Below are 14,857 nucleotides of genomic sequence, written 5' to 3'. Positions count from 1 at the left end.
AGGTCAGTGTGTAAATTTAAAGAATTTCCGATAGAGTCGGAGTGTTGCAAAGGAAATTGTATCCTACCAATGTCAGTGATAGTCAACACTTGAAAGTACTACACATGGTTTCCATAGCAACCTGCTAAAATTGTGTGCCTTTTATATGTGGAATTAAGCCAAATAATCAGATTTCCTGGCTTTAGAGTTGCTTATGGTTATCAAGAATCGCCACCAAAATAGGTTAACTACAATTCTTTTAGAAGGTTTAGGATAAGGACCTCTTAAAACACAATTTTATGATCATAACATAATCTTATCTGTAAGACCACTCATAATAAAAGTCTTGGCCGGGCGTAGTGGCTCATGCCTGTAATCCCAACATTTTGGGAGGCCGAGGCAGGCGAATCACCTGAGGTCAGGAGTTTGAGACCAGCCTGACCAACATTTAGAAACCCCATCTCTACTAAAAATACAGAATTAGCTGGGCATGGTGGCAGGTGCCTGTAATTGGGAGGCTGAGACAGGAGAATCACTTGAACCTGGGAGGCAGAGGCTGCAGTGAGCCGAGATCTCACCACTGCACTCCAGCCTGGGCAGCAAACAAAACTTTTTGATGACACAAGTGGAAAATTCCACACTTGCCCTGGTGATAGGCCCCAGTCAAGATGCAGTCAAAGCTTTGTTTCATGTGCAAAATTAATTGAAAATATTTTCTAAAATTACCTTTAGGCTATGTGTTTAGGTATATATGAAACACAAATGAATTTCATGTTTAGACTTGGATCATTATGTATATGCAGATGTCCCTAAATCTGAAAACATCCAAAATTCAAAACATTTCTGGTCCTGAGCATTTTAGATAACCTCTAGTTTTATTTGTAATTGCCAAAACCTGGAAACAACCCAGATGTCTTCTAGCTGGTGAATGGATAACATTTGATGCATCCATACAGCGGGATACTACTTAGCAGGGAACAGACTACTGATACATGCAGCAATATTGATTAATGCCATGTTAGACTGTGCTAAGCTAAAGAAGCCAGAATCCAAAGATACATACTGTGTGGTTTCATTTATATAATATTCTAGAGAAGGCACAACTAGGGACAGAAAACAGATCAGTGATTGCCATGGGTGGGGAAGGATTGACTCCAAGTAGGCATTTTGGAGAGCAATCTGATTAATCTCTGTCTTAATTATAGTGGTGGCTACAGGAATGTGTGGTCAAAACTAAAAACTGTACACTACAGAAGGGTTAATTTTATTATCTGTAAAGTGTGTGCTTTTTTTTTTTTTTAAGAAAACTAGAATAGTTCAAGGTATAGCTATCTGCTGATATCTTAAAACTGCATTTCATAACTAAATTGGCATGAACATTTAGCTGGAATTTTTTCTGTGCTAATACGTGTAACCATTACACAAAGGTTGACTTACGTAATAGTTTAATATCTTTCATTATTAATTATAAACAGAACGTTGAGCTGATTACAGTCCTTAATGATTTTACTTCTTGCATTTCTCTCTAGTTGCCAGTCAGGTTAAATGTTACCTGTAACAGCATCTGTCTCTTCATGTACAGAGGTCAAAACTGGGCATATTTTAGCCTTGATGGGAACAGACAAGAATTAAATTATCAGAAAGCTTCATGACAAGGTCTTACTCTGCATTTGGGGAAATGAAGGGAGAAGCATTAAAGAGAAATGTGGGAACAGGAACCATTGAATTTTACAGAGCTATGATAGTTTGAAACAAGTTTGGCCACTTGAGTCTTGTGGAGGCTGAGGAAGGGAGTTGGGGTCCCGTTTTGAGCATGCTGCTTGCTGTTTTAGGATCTCCTCAAGCCACGCGTTATTTTGAAATTTAACAATAAAATTGAACACTTGTCTTTCTTGATCTGTACCAGATTCTATTATAGAAGAAAATGTATGTTCTGGTACATTGTTGAGCATAGGAAAATTAAACTGTTATTTCCGTCCATTTTCCTTAAAGGCTGTGCTCTGTAGCATAATTATATGGGGCATTTTCATGAAAGTCAGCTGACTAGTAGAAAATGGGTAACTTGGTGGTTGTATTTCACTTTGTTTTCTGTAATAATCTGTAGTCGCAACACCCTTGCCTTTGCCTCAGCTGACTTCACACTGGCTTCCTCTAACGACCAGCAGTCTCTGCCGCAAGTTGCTGCTGGGCTGCTCAGTGTTCTCCAGAATGATCTGCATGGCTGTCATTTGTTCTCACGGGGATATTTTTAGATTTACCCATCCTGAGGCGGTGTCATTCTTGTCACTGACATAGACTAGATGTATGCAGGTTTTTCTCTGTGAGGTCTTCACCGGCTTCCAAAGGAAAGTATTGGTTTCTGAATATATGAGCATTGCTTTTGGGACTTTGGGTTGACTTCCACCATTGATATCTTTTCTTTGTGGGTGTTTTTGTTTTTGTTTTTGTTTTTGATGGAGTTTTACTCTGTCGCCCAGGCTGGCCACACTGGAGTGCAATGGCGTGATCTTGGCTGCAACCTCCGCCTCCTGGGTTCAAGCAATTCTCCTGCCTCAGCCTCCCAAGTATCTGGGATGACAAGTGCCTGCCACCATCCCCGGCTAATTTTTGTATTTTTAGTAGAGATGAGGTTTCGCCATGTTGGCCAGGCTGGGCTCAAACTCCTGACCTCAGGTGATCCACCCCCCTCAGCCTCCCAACGTGCTGGGATCACAGGCATGAGCCACAGTGCCCAGCCTGTTTTTTAATTTTAATTTTAATTTTTTTAGTGCATGGTTATATATATCTTCACTTGCCTCTTGAATTTTATTCTCAGTCAGTGAGACAAAACACAACACTCTATATATTCCTCCTGCTCCTTGCTGATTCTGTGTACTAGGTCTTACATTCGTTTATTCATTGGTTCATTCATTGATCCAAAACCACTTATTAAGAACCTACTATTGCTAGGCAGTGTGTCAGGCTTTGGGGAGACAGTGAAGCTTGCGGGACTTCTTCCTTCTTTACTGGAACTCAGAGTTTGGAAGTGGCTTAATGTTCATGCTGCATGGTGAGTGCTGTGGTAGGAAGAGGGCAGGGGGCCTTGGGCATGACAGATCGCATCTTGTCACCTCTGCTTTCTTCTCAGCCACCGAGCCCACACATTCTACCCCCGTCATTTTTCTGATCTTTGCCATTGTGCTCTGGGGATGCACAATCTGTTGTGGATATACGTTTCTATTTGATCCCACTTTCTCCTTACGCAGCAAACCTGAAACATCATTGCTCCTCTTATAAAATATTAGATTAAAACAAAAACTGGTGTTGGCTTTTGAAGGATTGTCCAGAAAATTATTGGGTGATGACTAGGGTGGGTAGAAGGTGGGGGCTGGTAATTTTTGAAGATAAAATAGGTGATGTTGATGGTCCTTCCTTAAGTTATACCTGCTGAAAAGCTGAAGCAGGCATTGTAGTTGAATAAAGGTCTGGGCCACCACTCGGAGAGAGGGTGCACTGCTATAGTGGGAAAGCATCTTCCCTTTTCTGAGCCTTACTCAGTTCAACAAAGCAGTTCATCTGTTTATAGAAAGTGAGTATGTTGAAATCATTATAGAGAAGTGAACTCAGTGAGCAGAAATCTGAGCTTTCAGACTTCCCCAAAGGAAATACGTTATAACAGATCCAAAATCCTAATTTATAACTTTATCAGATGTGAGAACTAAGCTTGAGGCCAGCTTCATATCTTCTCATTTTAAAAAAATTAAAAAAAAAATTTTTTTTTCTTAACAGATTAAGTTGTTAAGTAGAAGAAAGTGTTATCTGGGTTACATTTGAAGCATGTTTTTGCTAGTTTAGCCAGGCTGTTATTTGCAGGAGGGTGATATAGGGCTCCACGTGGCTTTAACCAGTCAGAATCTAGCCTGTCTGAGTTAAGCCCTTTGTTGGCAACATTGGAAAGGGACTCTGAACAACCACGCAAAGAAACTTATGACTGGCTCATCATTCAGAGAGATGCCAAGAGGGCAAGAGCCAGGGCCACCTGGGGTGTTGGTGTTCTGCGCTGGCGGGCCTTCTGCATCCCATCTCAGGTGGCCCAGCTGTCCCAGTGTTGGGTGGCCTTGGCTCTCCATACACGTTTCATGAATATCTGGGTCAGATGTCTCCCACCTTTGCTAGCCAGCAGATACCAAGGCCTGGGTCCCATAATATAGACATGACTACTGGGGGCTTACTCTTGTGTTTTGGGGTCTCTCTGAGCACTGAAATGATTGAAATCTAAGGAGCCCTGTTATTACCTTCAGATCTAGCCATTGCCTCATGTGCCTGTTTAAATTCCCAAATAGAAATATTGAATCAGAAAATTCTCACTCCTTACTTACGTATCCCAAAGGTTGATATTTAATATTTGGTTGTAATTGTGGAAGGGGTCCTTAGGAAAGCAGTCTTCCCAGGCCAGAATTTCTGAGTTTTTTGACAGAAGCACTGCCAGTTCTAGAATTTGCGTCATAAAATAATTGGGTCAGCTGTCATTTAAATGTCTAAAATTCTGTTAACTATCTATTGCTTCCATTTCTGATCAACACTTAACAGACATCGTTATAGGACAAGATGTGAACTTAAGTCCATAACAACTTAGTCTTCTTAACAAAGTTAAGTCTTAGTCTTAATCATGTTTAAGAGGAGAGAAAGTTCTTACAACAGAGCCTAGAGTTAGTTCCCAAACTTGGGTGTCTGTCAGAATCATGGGTAACAGATTTTTAAAGACCTCATTTCCAGCTTTTTATGTAGTAGGTCTGGGTAGAGGTTCAGGAACATGTATTTCTTTTTTCCCCCATTTCCCATATTTTTCATGAATGAACCTAAATTGTTTTTGGTTTGTTTTGTTTGTTTGTTGTTTTTGACAGAGTCTCGCTCTTGTTGCCCAGGCTGGAGTGCAATGGTGCAATGTCCACTCACTGCAGCCTCCACCTTTCCAGGTTCAAACAATTCTCCTGCCTCAGCCTCCTGAGAAGCTGGGATTACAGGCACCCCCCACCATGCCCGGCTAACTTTTTTTTATGTTTTTAGTAGAGACTGGGTTTCACCATATTGTCTATGCTGGCCTCAAACTTCTGACCTTGTAATCTGCCCGCATCAGCCTCCCAAAGTGCTGGGATTATAGGCATGAGCCACCTTGCCGGGCCATGAACATTCTTAAGCACCAAAACTTGATTCTATTGCAGACAGTTCAAGGACCACTCTTTGAGAAGTAGTGACCTAGAGTGTGCTTCTTGCCAGTTTTCCTCATTTAGTGGGGAAAAAAGAAGTTAGTTATAACAACCTCCCTGACTGTGCCTTCAAACAGTGGAGGTGATGGGGTTGCTCTAATTTAGAAAGACAGTTTGTGATCTACAGGGAATTGAGTAGAACCTCAAATCCTCCAAGGTGCACCTCTTCCTGTCTAAATCTTATTCTCTCAGGAGAGAGTCCTCTGAGGCCCAGACACCAGCTCAAAAAGATTAAAAACTCCCCTGTCTTTTTTTTTTTTTTCTGTAAAAGACAAAATACAGGACAATACCCAAGGCTTGGAGCCTTTGTGTCGTCAGTTTTCTGTTGAACTGCTTTTGGAAGTAGCACAAAGTAGCAAGAGCGCTCTCTCACTTTTATGTGGAACTATGCTTCCCTAACCTGGCTCATTTTCATAATTTGTTTTGGTTTGTTTTGTTTTTGAGACAGAGTGTCGCCCTGTTGCCCATGCTGGATTGCAATTGGGTATGACCTCGGCTCACTGCAAGCTCCGCCTCCCGAGTTCAAGCGATTCTCCTGCCTCAGCCTCCCGAGTAGCTGGAATTACAGGCACCTGCCACTGTACCTGGCTAATTTTTTGTGTCTTTAGTAGAGCTATGGTTTCACCATGTTGGCCAGGATAGTCTTGAACTCCTGACCTCAGGGTGATCTGCCAGCCTTGGCCTCTCAAAGTGCTGGGATTACAGGCGTGAGCCACTGCGCCTGGCCCGTAATTAGTTCTTAAGCTTCAAAACAAAGTCAGAAGTTTGCATTTTTAAAAACTGCCCAGAATGATTTTCATGTGCACAAACTTTTAAAGCAGTGTAGTAGTAAGTAATGTTCTTTAAGTTCAACCTTAATAGGAAGTTCCCCACCAGGTCTACCCTTTTTATTTCCATATCTAAGTTGGTTCATGCAACAGAGCTGAGTGCCACCTATGTGCCAGAGGTATTTTTAGCTGCCTAGAAATTGTGGTGCAGTCCTCATCAGTTTCTTTGCACTTAGCATCTGCCTTAGTCATCAAGACTAACTGATTCTCGGCTCCCTGTGTGCCTCTTCTGCCTTAAAGCTGTGGAATCTGTTGCTTGAATTTGTTGTGGTGACTGCTGGAGCAGTCTCTCTGCCTTGGGCCACCTCTTCTCCAGTTCATCCTCCCCCTGTGATTTAATCCTGTCACTTCCCTGAACAGAAGTACTGATTGCACCCATTGCCTGGTAAACTTGCACAGGGTCCAAGGCCTTATGTCATCTTACTTTTGACTCTCAAACTTAGCACACTTTGCCATAAGCTGTTCTCTCTTCCTGGGACTGCCTGCTGGGAACCTCCCTTCCTTAGCCTGGTGAGCCTTTCACACATATTTCCACTGCTAGAACAAATATTTTCTGCTCGGTGAAGCCTTACCTGACTCCCCCAAGTAGATTTTTTTTTCCTTTTGTTATGTAGTCTTCCTAAAATTGTCCCAAATAGGATTATCCTAAGAGATTATAAGATAGCATTTGTTATATCTCTTTGAAGAACCAGCGTCCTCTGAGAGAGGATAAGGGCAGAATTTTGTTTATTTTTATAAGGACTTACTGTGGTGGCTGGCATGAAATACGTGCTTAATTTTGACTGTGTGAAAACTGAATTGTATCAGAAACAGGCCAGTAAAATGGGCATCTTTTTTTGTGATTGTTTCCAAGTTAAACCTGTAGGGGGATTACATCGAGAGGCCTTTCCCAGGTAAGGCTTCTCCCAGACTTCCTTTTTCATTGTGACAGAAAAGCTGTCTGGAAAACTTGGTGTATTCAGGAAGTTTGCTGGGAGGCACTGGGTTTTTGTTTACAGAGTCTGTACAGGGACTAATTGGTCTTAAAAATGAAGGAGAACCCTTTGACCAGTCACCCTATGCTGCCTGGGCAGCAGGAGACCTGCTGTGTTCTTGAGGAGACATTTGGAACTCTTTCTCCGCTAAAGGTCTGGGAGCCGTGAGTGTTAGATGTGCAGCTGTCAGCACTTCTCATGGACTGTCTTAGCTTCAGGGAGATGGCATGGGCTTTAATGGACCATCTATTTTGTGGTGCTCCTAGGGGGCAGGCCAGGTTGTTTCTTGAGCTGCTATTTTTTTATGTCTTGCTTTATAAAGTGAGAATTTAAAAGTAGCTATTATAAAATAATAAAAAATTAAACAAATTGGCATTCTCCAATGACAGGGGAAAATAAATAACCAAGAGGTACAAAGTAAGCCATTTGCTTGAATTTAAAATTCTGAGAGCAGCTTCTCTCAGAAAGCCTGGATTCCCTGTCAAGGCTCAGCGTTGGGAGTCTGTGGCCCTGCTTTTGACTTACTCCTAGACTGCACTGTGTTGTACAGTTTTCCATTCTTCTGTCTAGCTAAATTGTAACCTCCTTTTGTTCTTTGTGATCCCTTAGCATCTGATGGGCACACTGTAAATGTTTTGTAAAATGTTGACTCAGTTAAGCCCCCGCATGATGTGGGGAAGCCCCTAGGGGACTTTCACCCCTGCCCTCCCTGACCAGGGAGAAGCTTGCAGCAGATGCTGCTGTGGGTACCTTTGCTCTGTTTCATCACTTAGTTTTGGGGGAAGTTTTTACCCCCAGAATCCCCCAGATTCATATTTGGCCACCTCTGGGTTACTCTGGGATTCTTGGAGAAAAACCATAGGGATTTAGCATAACTTGAGTTCATCCCTCAGATTTCTTTGTCCTCAGGGATACCACATGACCTTGAGACCAAGTGATTTAAGCCATGGGTAGTGGAGAAAGAGGAAAGCCAGACGTAGTGGAAAGCCAGAGGTAGTGGAGAAAGTTGGGACCCTGAGTCTAAGTAGAAGTGGGTTCGAGTGAATAGTAAACACCTCTTATCTCAGTCTCAAATTTAAAATGAAATTAATAATGCCTGCTATCATAACCTACATTCTCTTTTTGAAAATCAGTGAGAGGTATGTTTGAGGAAGTTCTTGAAAAATATTACATGCTAATCAAATGCATACTGTAATTGTGGGTATACTGAAGGAGTTTGGTCCAGGAGCACAGGGGCAGGCTGAAATGTTTACCTAGGTCCTGGGTAACAGTGTTCTGTTTTCTGTTTCCTGAAGCATCTGGTGTCTCTGTTCCCTCCGAGCATACTCCTCATGTCTGTGAGAATGTTAGCTGCAATGGCAGCTTCTTTGGTAAAAGTTGTTTTAACCTGTGTCCACAAGCCTCACGATATGCGACACTCCCAGGAGTCTGCTTTGTAACACTGGACCATGGTCCAGTGGGAGGGTTAATAGTGGTGTGGGGAGACTTGGAGGGTGAGTATGGCTTCTTTCTATTCCCTGTAATCATTTCATATTTATGTGGCCAAGTAGCATTAAGTAAAAATGATAGTTTGCTGAAAGCAGCCCACTTGCAGTAAGAAATCTGGAGGTTTCATGAAGGTTTTTATCATGGTTACTGAGAGCATTTCTGTCACTTAGAGATGCAGTTAAGGGCATATGTTCTAGCCTCAGACTTGAGTTTTAGTATTAGCTCTGCCTCTTAGTAGTGTGCTGACCTTGGATATTTCTGAGCCCGAGTTTCCACATATAAATGGGAATACCAAACTCATGGGTATCCTTGAAGACTATATGAGATAACATACAGGTTAACATAGCACTTGACACATAGAGATTTGTAACAACTATAGTTGTGTGTTTGTTGGTAGTAGTACGAACGATACTAGTACTGATTAGATATTTGGAGATAAACAGATTTTGAAACACTTAAAAGTGTGGTTTAGAATGTATCCATTTTGGGGCCAGGCGTAGTGGCTCACACCTATAATCCCAGCATTTTTGGAAGCCAAGGCAGGTGGATTGCTTTGAGACCAGGAGTTCAAGACCATCCTGGGCAACATGGCAAAATCCCATCTCTGCAAAAACTACAAAAATTAGCTGGGCATGGTAGCACATTCCTGTAGTCCCAGCTATTCAGGAGGCTGAGGTGGGAGCATTGCTTGAGCCCGAAAGGCGGAGGTTGCAGTGAGCAGAGATCGTATCATTGCACTCCAGCTTGGGCAACACAGTGAAACCCTGTCTCAAAATGAAAATAAAAATAGAATGTGTCCATTTTGTGCTGATAATTTATAAATTGTTCTTACTGTTTGTTAACTACCTTGTATAGGAGGGGGATTGGTATTTGAACCTATTTACTGGTGCTTGGTTTGTTTTTTTTTTTAATTATTATTTTTTATTTTTATTTTTATTTTACTGCAACCTCTGCCTCCTGGTTGTTCAGTGATTCTCTGCCTCAGCCTCCGTAGCAACTAGACCTACAGGCATGCACCATGACGCTGGCTAATTTTTTGTATTTTTAGTAGAAACGGGATTTCACCATGTTGGCCAGGGGTCTCAAACTCCTGACCACAAGTGATCTACCCGACTCGGCCTCCCAAAGTGCTGGGATTACAGGCGTGAGCCACCATGCCCGGCCCAGTTTATTTATGAATCCATACTCCGTGTTATGATTATTCATTTCAGTTTCTTTGATGCTCAGCAAAAGATGCAAAGCAGATCTCCAAGCTTTTGGTGAATAACAAAACCTTGAAAGCTACCCATTTATTACAGTGTGTGTCCTTTTACATCTTAAAGTATTTGATAAGAAAAATATGATAGAGGGCACTGTTGAATTTTATGCATGAAGGACTAATTTGGTATATTGAATTTTATATGTGAAGGACCATTTGGTCTCTAATAAGTATTGTAGTTGCCTTTTTTCTACTTTTTTTTTTCTTCAGTTTTTTATTTGAATAATCAATAAGTACTTCTTTTTCTTGGGAGCTCCCAGTATTTAATCCAGCCCATGGGACAAGTACCTAGACCTAAACAGCACACTGTATATTGCATACGTTGTATAGCAGTTGGGATATACCTGAGCCATTGTGTCTAGTTTTCTGTAAATATCATTTTTAAAGAAGGACATAGATAAGTGTCGTAAGAGTCAAAGTAAACCCAATGAGTTCAAATATTTTAAGGAATAAGAATGCTTAGCCTAGAATAGATGAGAGTACAATAAATTCTTTGGTGTGTTGTGGTCTCTGATGGTAATATTCAGTGTGACTTCTGGTGGACATAATAGTTATCTGACATTTTTATGAACTTCTTGGTGAAGTTGTGAGTCTCTGCCAACTAGAAGTATCCCAAAATTGAAATGCAGAATAGCATATGATGTTTAAGAAGAGACTTCTTAGTCAGTTTGGGCTACTATAACAAAATACCATAGATGGTATTTGGCTTAAACAACAGACACTTATTTCTTACCATTCTCACAGATCAAAGTGCTGGCTGATTGGGCTCTCTTCTTGGTTTGCAGGCTTCTTGCTGTATTCTCACGAGAAAAGGAAAGAGCATTCTCTAGTCTCTTTCTTCTCTTACAAGGACACTAATCTAGCACATGGAGGCTCTACCCGTATGACCTCATCTAAACCTAATTACTTCCTGGAGGTCCTACCTCCAAATACCATCACATTAGGTGTCAGGGCTTCAACATATGAATTTGGTGTGTTGGGGGGGGAGGTCATAGATACTACTTAACTTTTCTGTGCCTCATTTAATTTTTTCTTTTTTGAGATGACACCTTACCCTGTTACCCAGGCTGGAGGGCAGTGGTGCAATCTTGGCTCACTGCAACTTCTGCTTCCCAGGTTCAAGTGATTCTCCTGCCTCAGCCTCCCAAGTAGCTGGGATTACAGGCATGTGCTACCATGCCTGGCCAATTTTTTGTATTTTAGTAAAGATGAGGTTTTACCATGTTGCCAGGCTGGTCTTGAACCCCTGACGTCAAGTGATCCGCTTGCCTTGGCCTCTCAAAGTGCTGGGATTCTGTAATACCAGCTGGGTTAGCCACCATGCCCAGCCTTTATTATCTTTAAAAATAGAAATAATACCACCTCTAAAGTAGTTCTGAGATGATAATGTATAAGTTTAATAACTTGGGACATAATCAGCTTTCAAAAAAGAGCTGCTGCTGGTGTAATTATTGTTAATGTTAACATATTTCAGAAATATGTTAGAAGCATTTTTGGTATTTGTTAACAAGAATGGGCTGGATGTATTCTTGTTCCAAGAATCAACAAGTACACTTTTTTTTTTAATGCACATGAGCCTCGAGATAGGGAAACTGCTCTGTGACCATTTTTCATTTCCACATTTTCTTTCTGTATGGGCATCTCCAAACCAGCCTGCCTTTCTGTTTATATATTTTGCCTTTGTTCTTGCTCTTTTTCTCTGTGACTTCTTGTTGATTTCTTTCTGCATGGCTCTCCCTTGGTCTCTGTCACTCTCTGTTCTTTATTTTTCTCCTCCTACATTTTCCCTCATCGTTGATGATAAAATATGAGGAATAGTTTATAGTATGTTATTTTGCTATATATTTTAAACATTTGGGTTACATCATTGTGTTATCTTTTCTGCTGCTGGTTCAGAGTGTGGCTTTCCCAGGTGTTGCCCAGGACAGGTCAGACTTTGTTCTTATTGTGTGGCTGTGCTGGGCTGGCGTGTAGGAATAAGGTTTATGGTGCTAGACTAGAGAAGGCTGTTTTAACATACCCCTCATGCCTATGATGAACAACTGTGTTTCCTCCAGATGTAACGGTGAGGAAGTCTCTTCCCCCAGTTCTGTTGGGGCGACCCTTCTAGCAGGCAGCTGCTCATCATTCCCACGGTGTAGCACATATTAAGCTATAGGCCTCCCTTTACTTTTGTTTTACCAGCCTTCATAATTTAAACGTTAATTGTTTCATTATCTGTCAAGAGAAAACCAGTTATTTGACAACCTGTATTTTTCTACATTTAGCAACTGGCGTTTACACGATAGTTTCCCATATAACAACACATCCCTTAACCATGGTAAATAAAATAATCTTGAATAGATATAGTTACACTTAATTATGGATTTTACGCTATAGTTGATGGAAGCTTGTTACACATTTATAAGACTTGTTTTTGGCTGAATGTTAATGCTTAAAAGTTATTTTTTAGTTTCTTTAAAGAAAAGGCCATTATATGATTTTTGTTTGTTTGTCAATTCTTGTAATAAAATTCATTTTAACATTGCCGCCACTAGTCAAGCAGCAATACAAAAAAGACCGACTACTTGGATGCTATTTAATTCATGTGTGTACTGTGTAGGTAAAAACCATGTTGTGACTATGTATTACTTACAGAATATGAAAAGGTTGCATGGGATCTAGCTGTGTTATTTTTTAGATTCACATGTGAACTACAGTGACTTCAAAATAGAAAGGTTAATTTTTAAAAACATAATGGGATGTTATATGAATATTTTGTTGAAACACTATTTCCTCCCTACACTTTTTTTGTTGTTGTTTTATTTTTTAAGTGTCATGTATTGCTAATTCATTTGTTCATTCATTCAAGAAATGATTATTGAGCGTTTGATACGTGCTTAATTTGTTTTAGCAATGGAGGTCAAATCAATTATTCCCAAACCAAAACCACCAAATTGTAATTGTTTGATACCACGTAAAGTATGTCACCTTATTTTGTTATTTAGGAGTAACTTGCAGCACAAGCGTTTTCCAGCTCCTCTGTGGATTCCTTTTTAGGGCCTTGGTAACATTAGCTTTAAAATATTTTAAAATTTTCTTCCAGGGTAAAATTATCATGGCTATGCTTCGTGGTGTAGAACTGATGGGCCTTGATTACACATTCATCTGACTGTAGGAACAGGAAACAATTTAGAATCAGGCCTCTGCCATTTGGCCACTCATCTATGAAGAACGGAGTGAATTTCTGTGCAGGCAGATATCCTGGAGGCCTCTGATTTTTTCCCAAGAAGACAGCATTCTTTCTCTTAGTTTTTAGCTTTGGACTCACCTGCAGCACAGAACATGCCCTCTGAAATTTTTCGGAGCATGGAACTTTAAGCTCAAGGCAGCCTCCAAGCTGGGTGTAGAGAAACCATGAGCTGCTTATGGCAGACAGCCTGGAAGAGCAGTCAGTCAGTCCTGTGGTTGGGTGAAAGTTGGCCTCTGAATTAGCTGGAGCGGTGGAGGGTCTCATTTAGCTCTCTGTCATTCCAGTCCCCAGAATCGCTTTCACTGAATTGTGCTTTGATATAATATTAGGGGTGTCAGTATCTAATGAAGAAAATGTAGGGGTTTATTCAATAGCTGGAAGTGAAATCTGACATTAGGACTGAAATGGGGATTTGATTTTGATTAGTGGAAAAGTTGGGGGGTGGGGCCAAGGCAAGTGACCCTGGCTTTAGCTGGACTTCCTCTGCTTCTTTAAGCCTTTCTGGAGAAATCCTTATAGACCTGTTGATTTGATTTGAATAGTGAATTGAGGTTGAGGAACAAGAGTAAAAACCCTTTTCTGTGCTTTGAACTTTGTAGAACATGAATGTGCATGTTCCAGTTAGTAATGTTGAGGCATTGAAGGGACTTTTCCCTAGAAGTAATGTTATAAATGGGCTAGGCTCAGGCAAACTTAGCTGAGTTTATTTAATCTAGCATGTATCCAAACCATACTATTCTATTAATAGTTTCTTACAAAATGTAGCTCTCACTAATTTATTACATTGGTTCTGTTGGAAAATGAATCTCCAGTTTCTCCTGGGGATGATGTTTGTTTTTTCTGCTTGGGTGCTATGGCCAAAGTGGATGCAGTAGCCCCAGGTTCCTAAGGGTCTTGGGCAGGATGTCAGGATTCTTTGGTGATTCTGTGTGCTGGTCCTGAACTTCGGGGGAAGAATCCCGAATAGCAGTCAGCACTATCCAGGTTGCTGGGAAAAATGCCTCAGGCCCTGGCTGGAGCAGCCTCTCAGATACAAAGGATGGATAGTCTGGGATTGTCTGTGTGTAGAAATGTATAAAAACAGTGGTAGCATGAGACTGTTGGGTTCAAATTAACAAGGCTAATGACATGACATCTGGCGTACAAGTGAGTTGTGTCATTTTTGTTACTACTGTTCTTTGTCATTGTCAATAGAGCACAACTTTAGTGTTAACATGTCATCTAATTTTTGTTTCTTGTAGTCTCAAACCATGAATTATGTGGGACAGCTGGCTGGGCAGGTGATTGTCACTGTGAAGGAACTCTACAAGGGCATTAACCAGGCCACCCTCTCTGGGTGCATCGATGTCATCGTGGTGCAGCAGCAGGATGGCAGCTATCAGTGTTCGCCTTTTCACGTTCGGTTTGGGAAGCTGGGAGTCCTGAGATCCAAAGAGAAAGTGGTAAGTGTAGTGCATAGCCTGTCCTCAAAGAGAGGAAAAGTCATCCTTGATGAATAAATCTCTGTTGTGAGCTTTCTGGGCCTTTTTTTTTTTTTTTTTTAACTTGAAAGGTGTTGAAGACAATGTTACGAGAAGTCAACCTTTATGTATTGCTTTTGAAGTTGCATTTAAAACCACAAAGCTCGACTGCAGGAAGTCTCTTGAAGGGAAAGGGAAACTGAAAATTATTATAATAATCTTACATGTTACAACTCAGAAAAGCAAAACAGAAACTAGATGGGGGAACTCAGGCATATTTAGAAAAATTTCCTTTACATTATATAGTATTTTAAAATACTTAGGTTAATACCTTTATACTAATTGTACATGGAATAGATTGGTGGAATCAAGAAAAACGCACGCACACATACA

At 40.9% G+C, this 14,857-nt stretch overlaps 1 protein-coding gene across 3 annotated transcripts in view; it reads left to right on the top strand.

Moving 5' to 3' along the window:
• The window catches only part of LPIN2 (lipin 2), a 93,419-nt gene that overhangs the window by 36,053 nt on the left and 42,509 nt on the right, over nt 1-14,857 (top strand). For all 3 annotated transcript variants that reach the window (XM_032293275.1, XM_032293273.1, XM_032293274.1), the window contains exon 2: nt 14,246-14,446. In XM_032293275.1, coding sequence (XP_032149166.1) covers nt 14,255-14,446 — 192 coding nt within the window. In that variant the 5' untranslated portion in view covers nt 14,246-14,254. The remainder of the gene's footprint in view (nt 1-14,245; nt 14,447-14,857) is intronic.

This window comes from Sapajus apella, unplaced genomic scaffold, assembly GCF_009761245.1.
Source record: "Sapajus apella isolate SASKATOON/1434 unplaced genomic scaffold, GSC_monkey_1.0 scaffold29, whole genome shotgun sequence".
NCBI lineage: Eukaryota > Metazoa > Chordata > Mammalia > Primates > Cebidae > Sapajus > Sapajus apella.
This window is presented reverse-complemented; position numbering and strand designations above follow the sequence as displayed.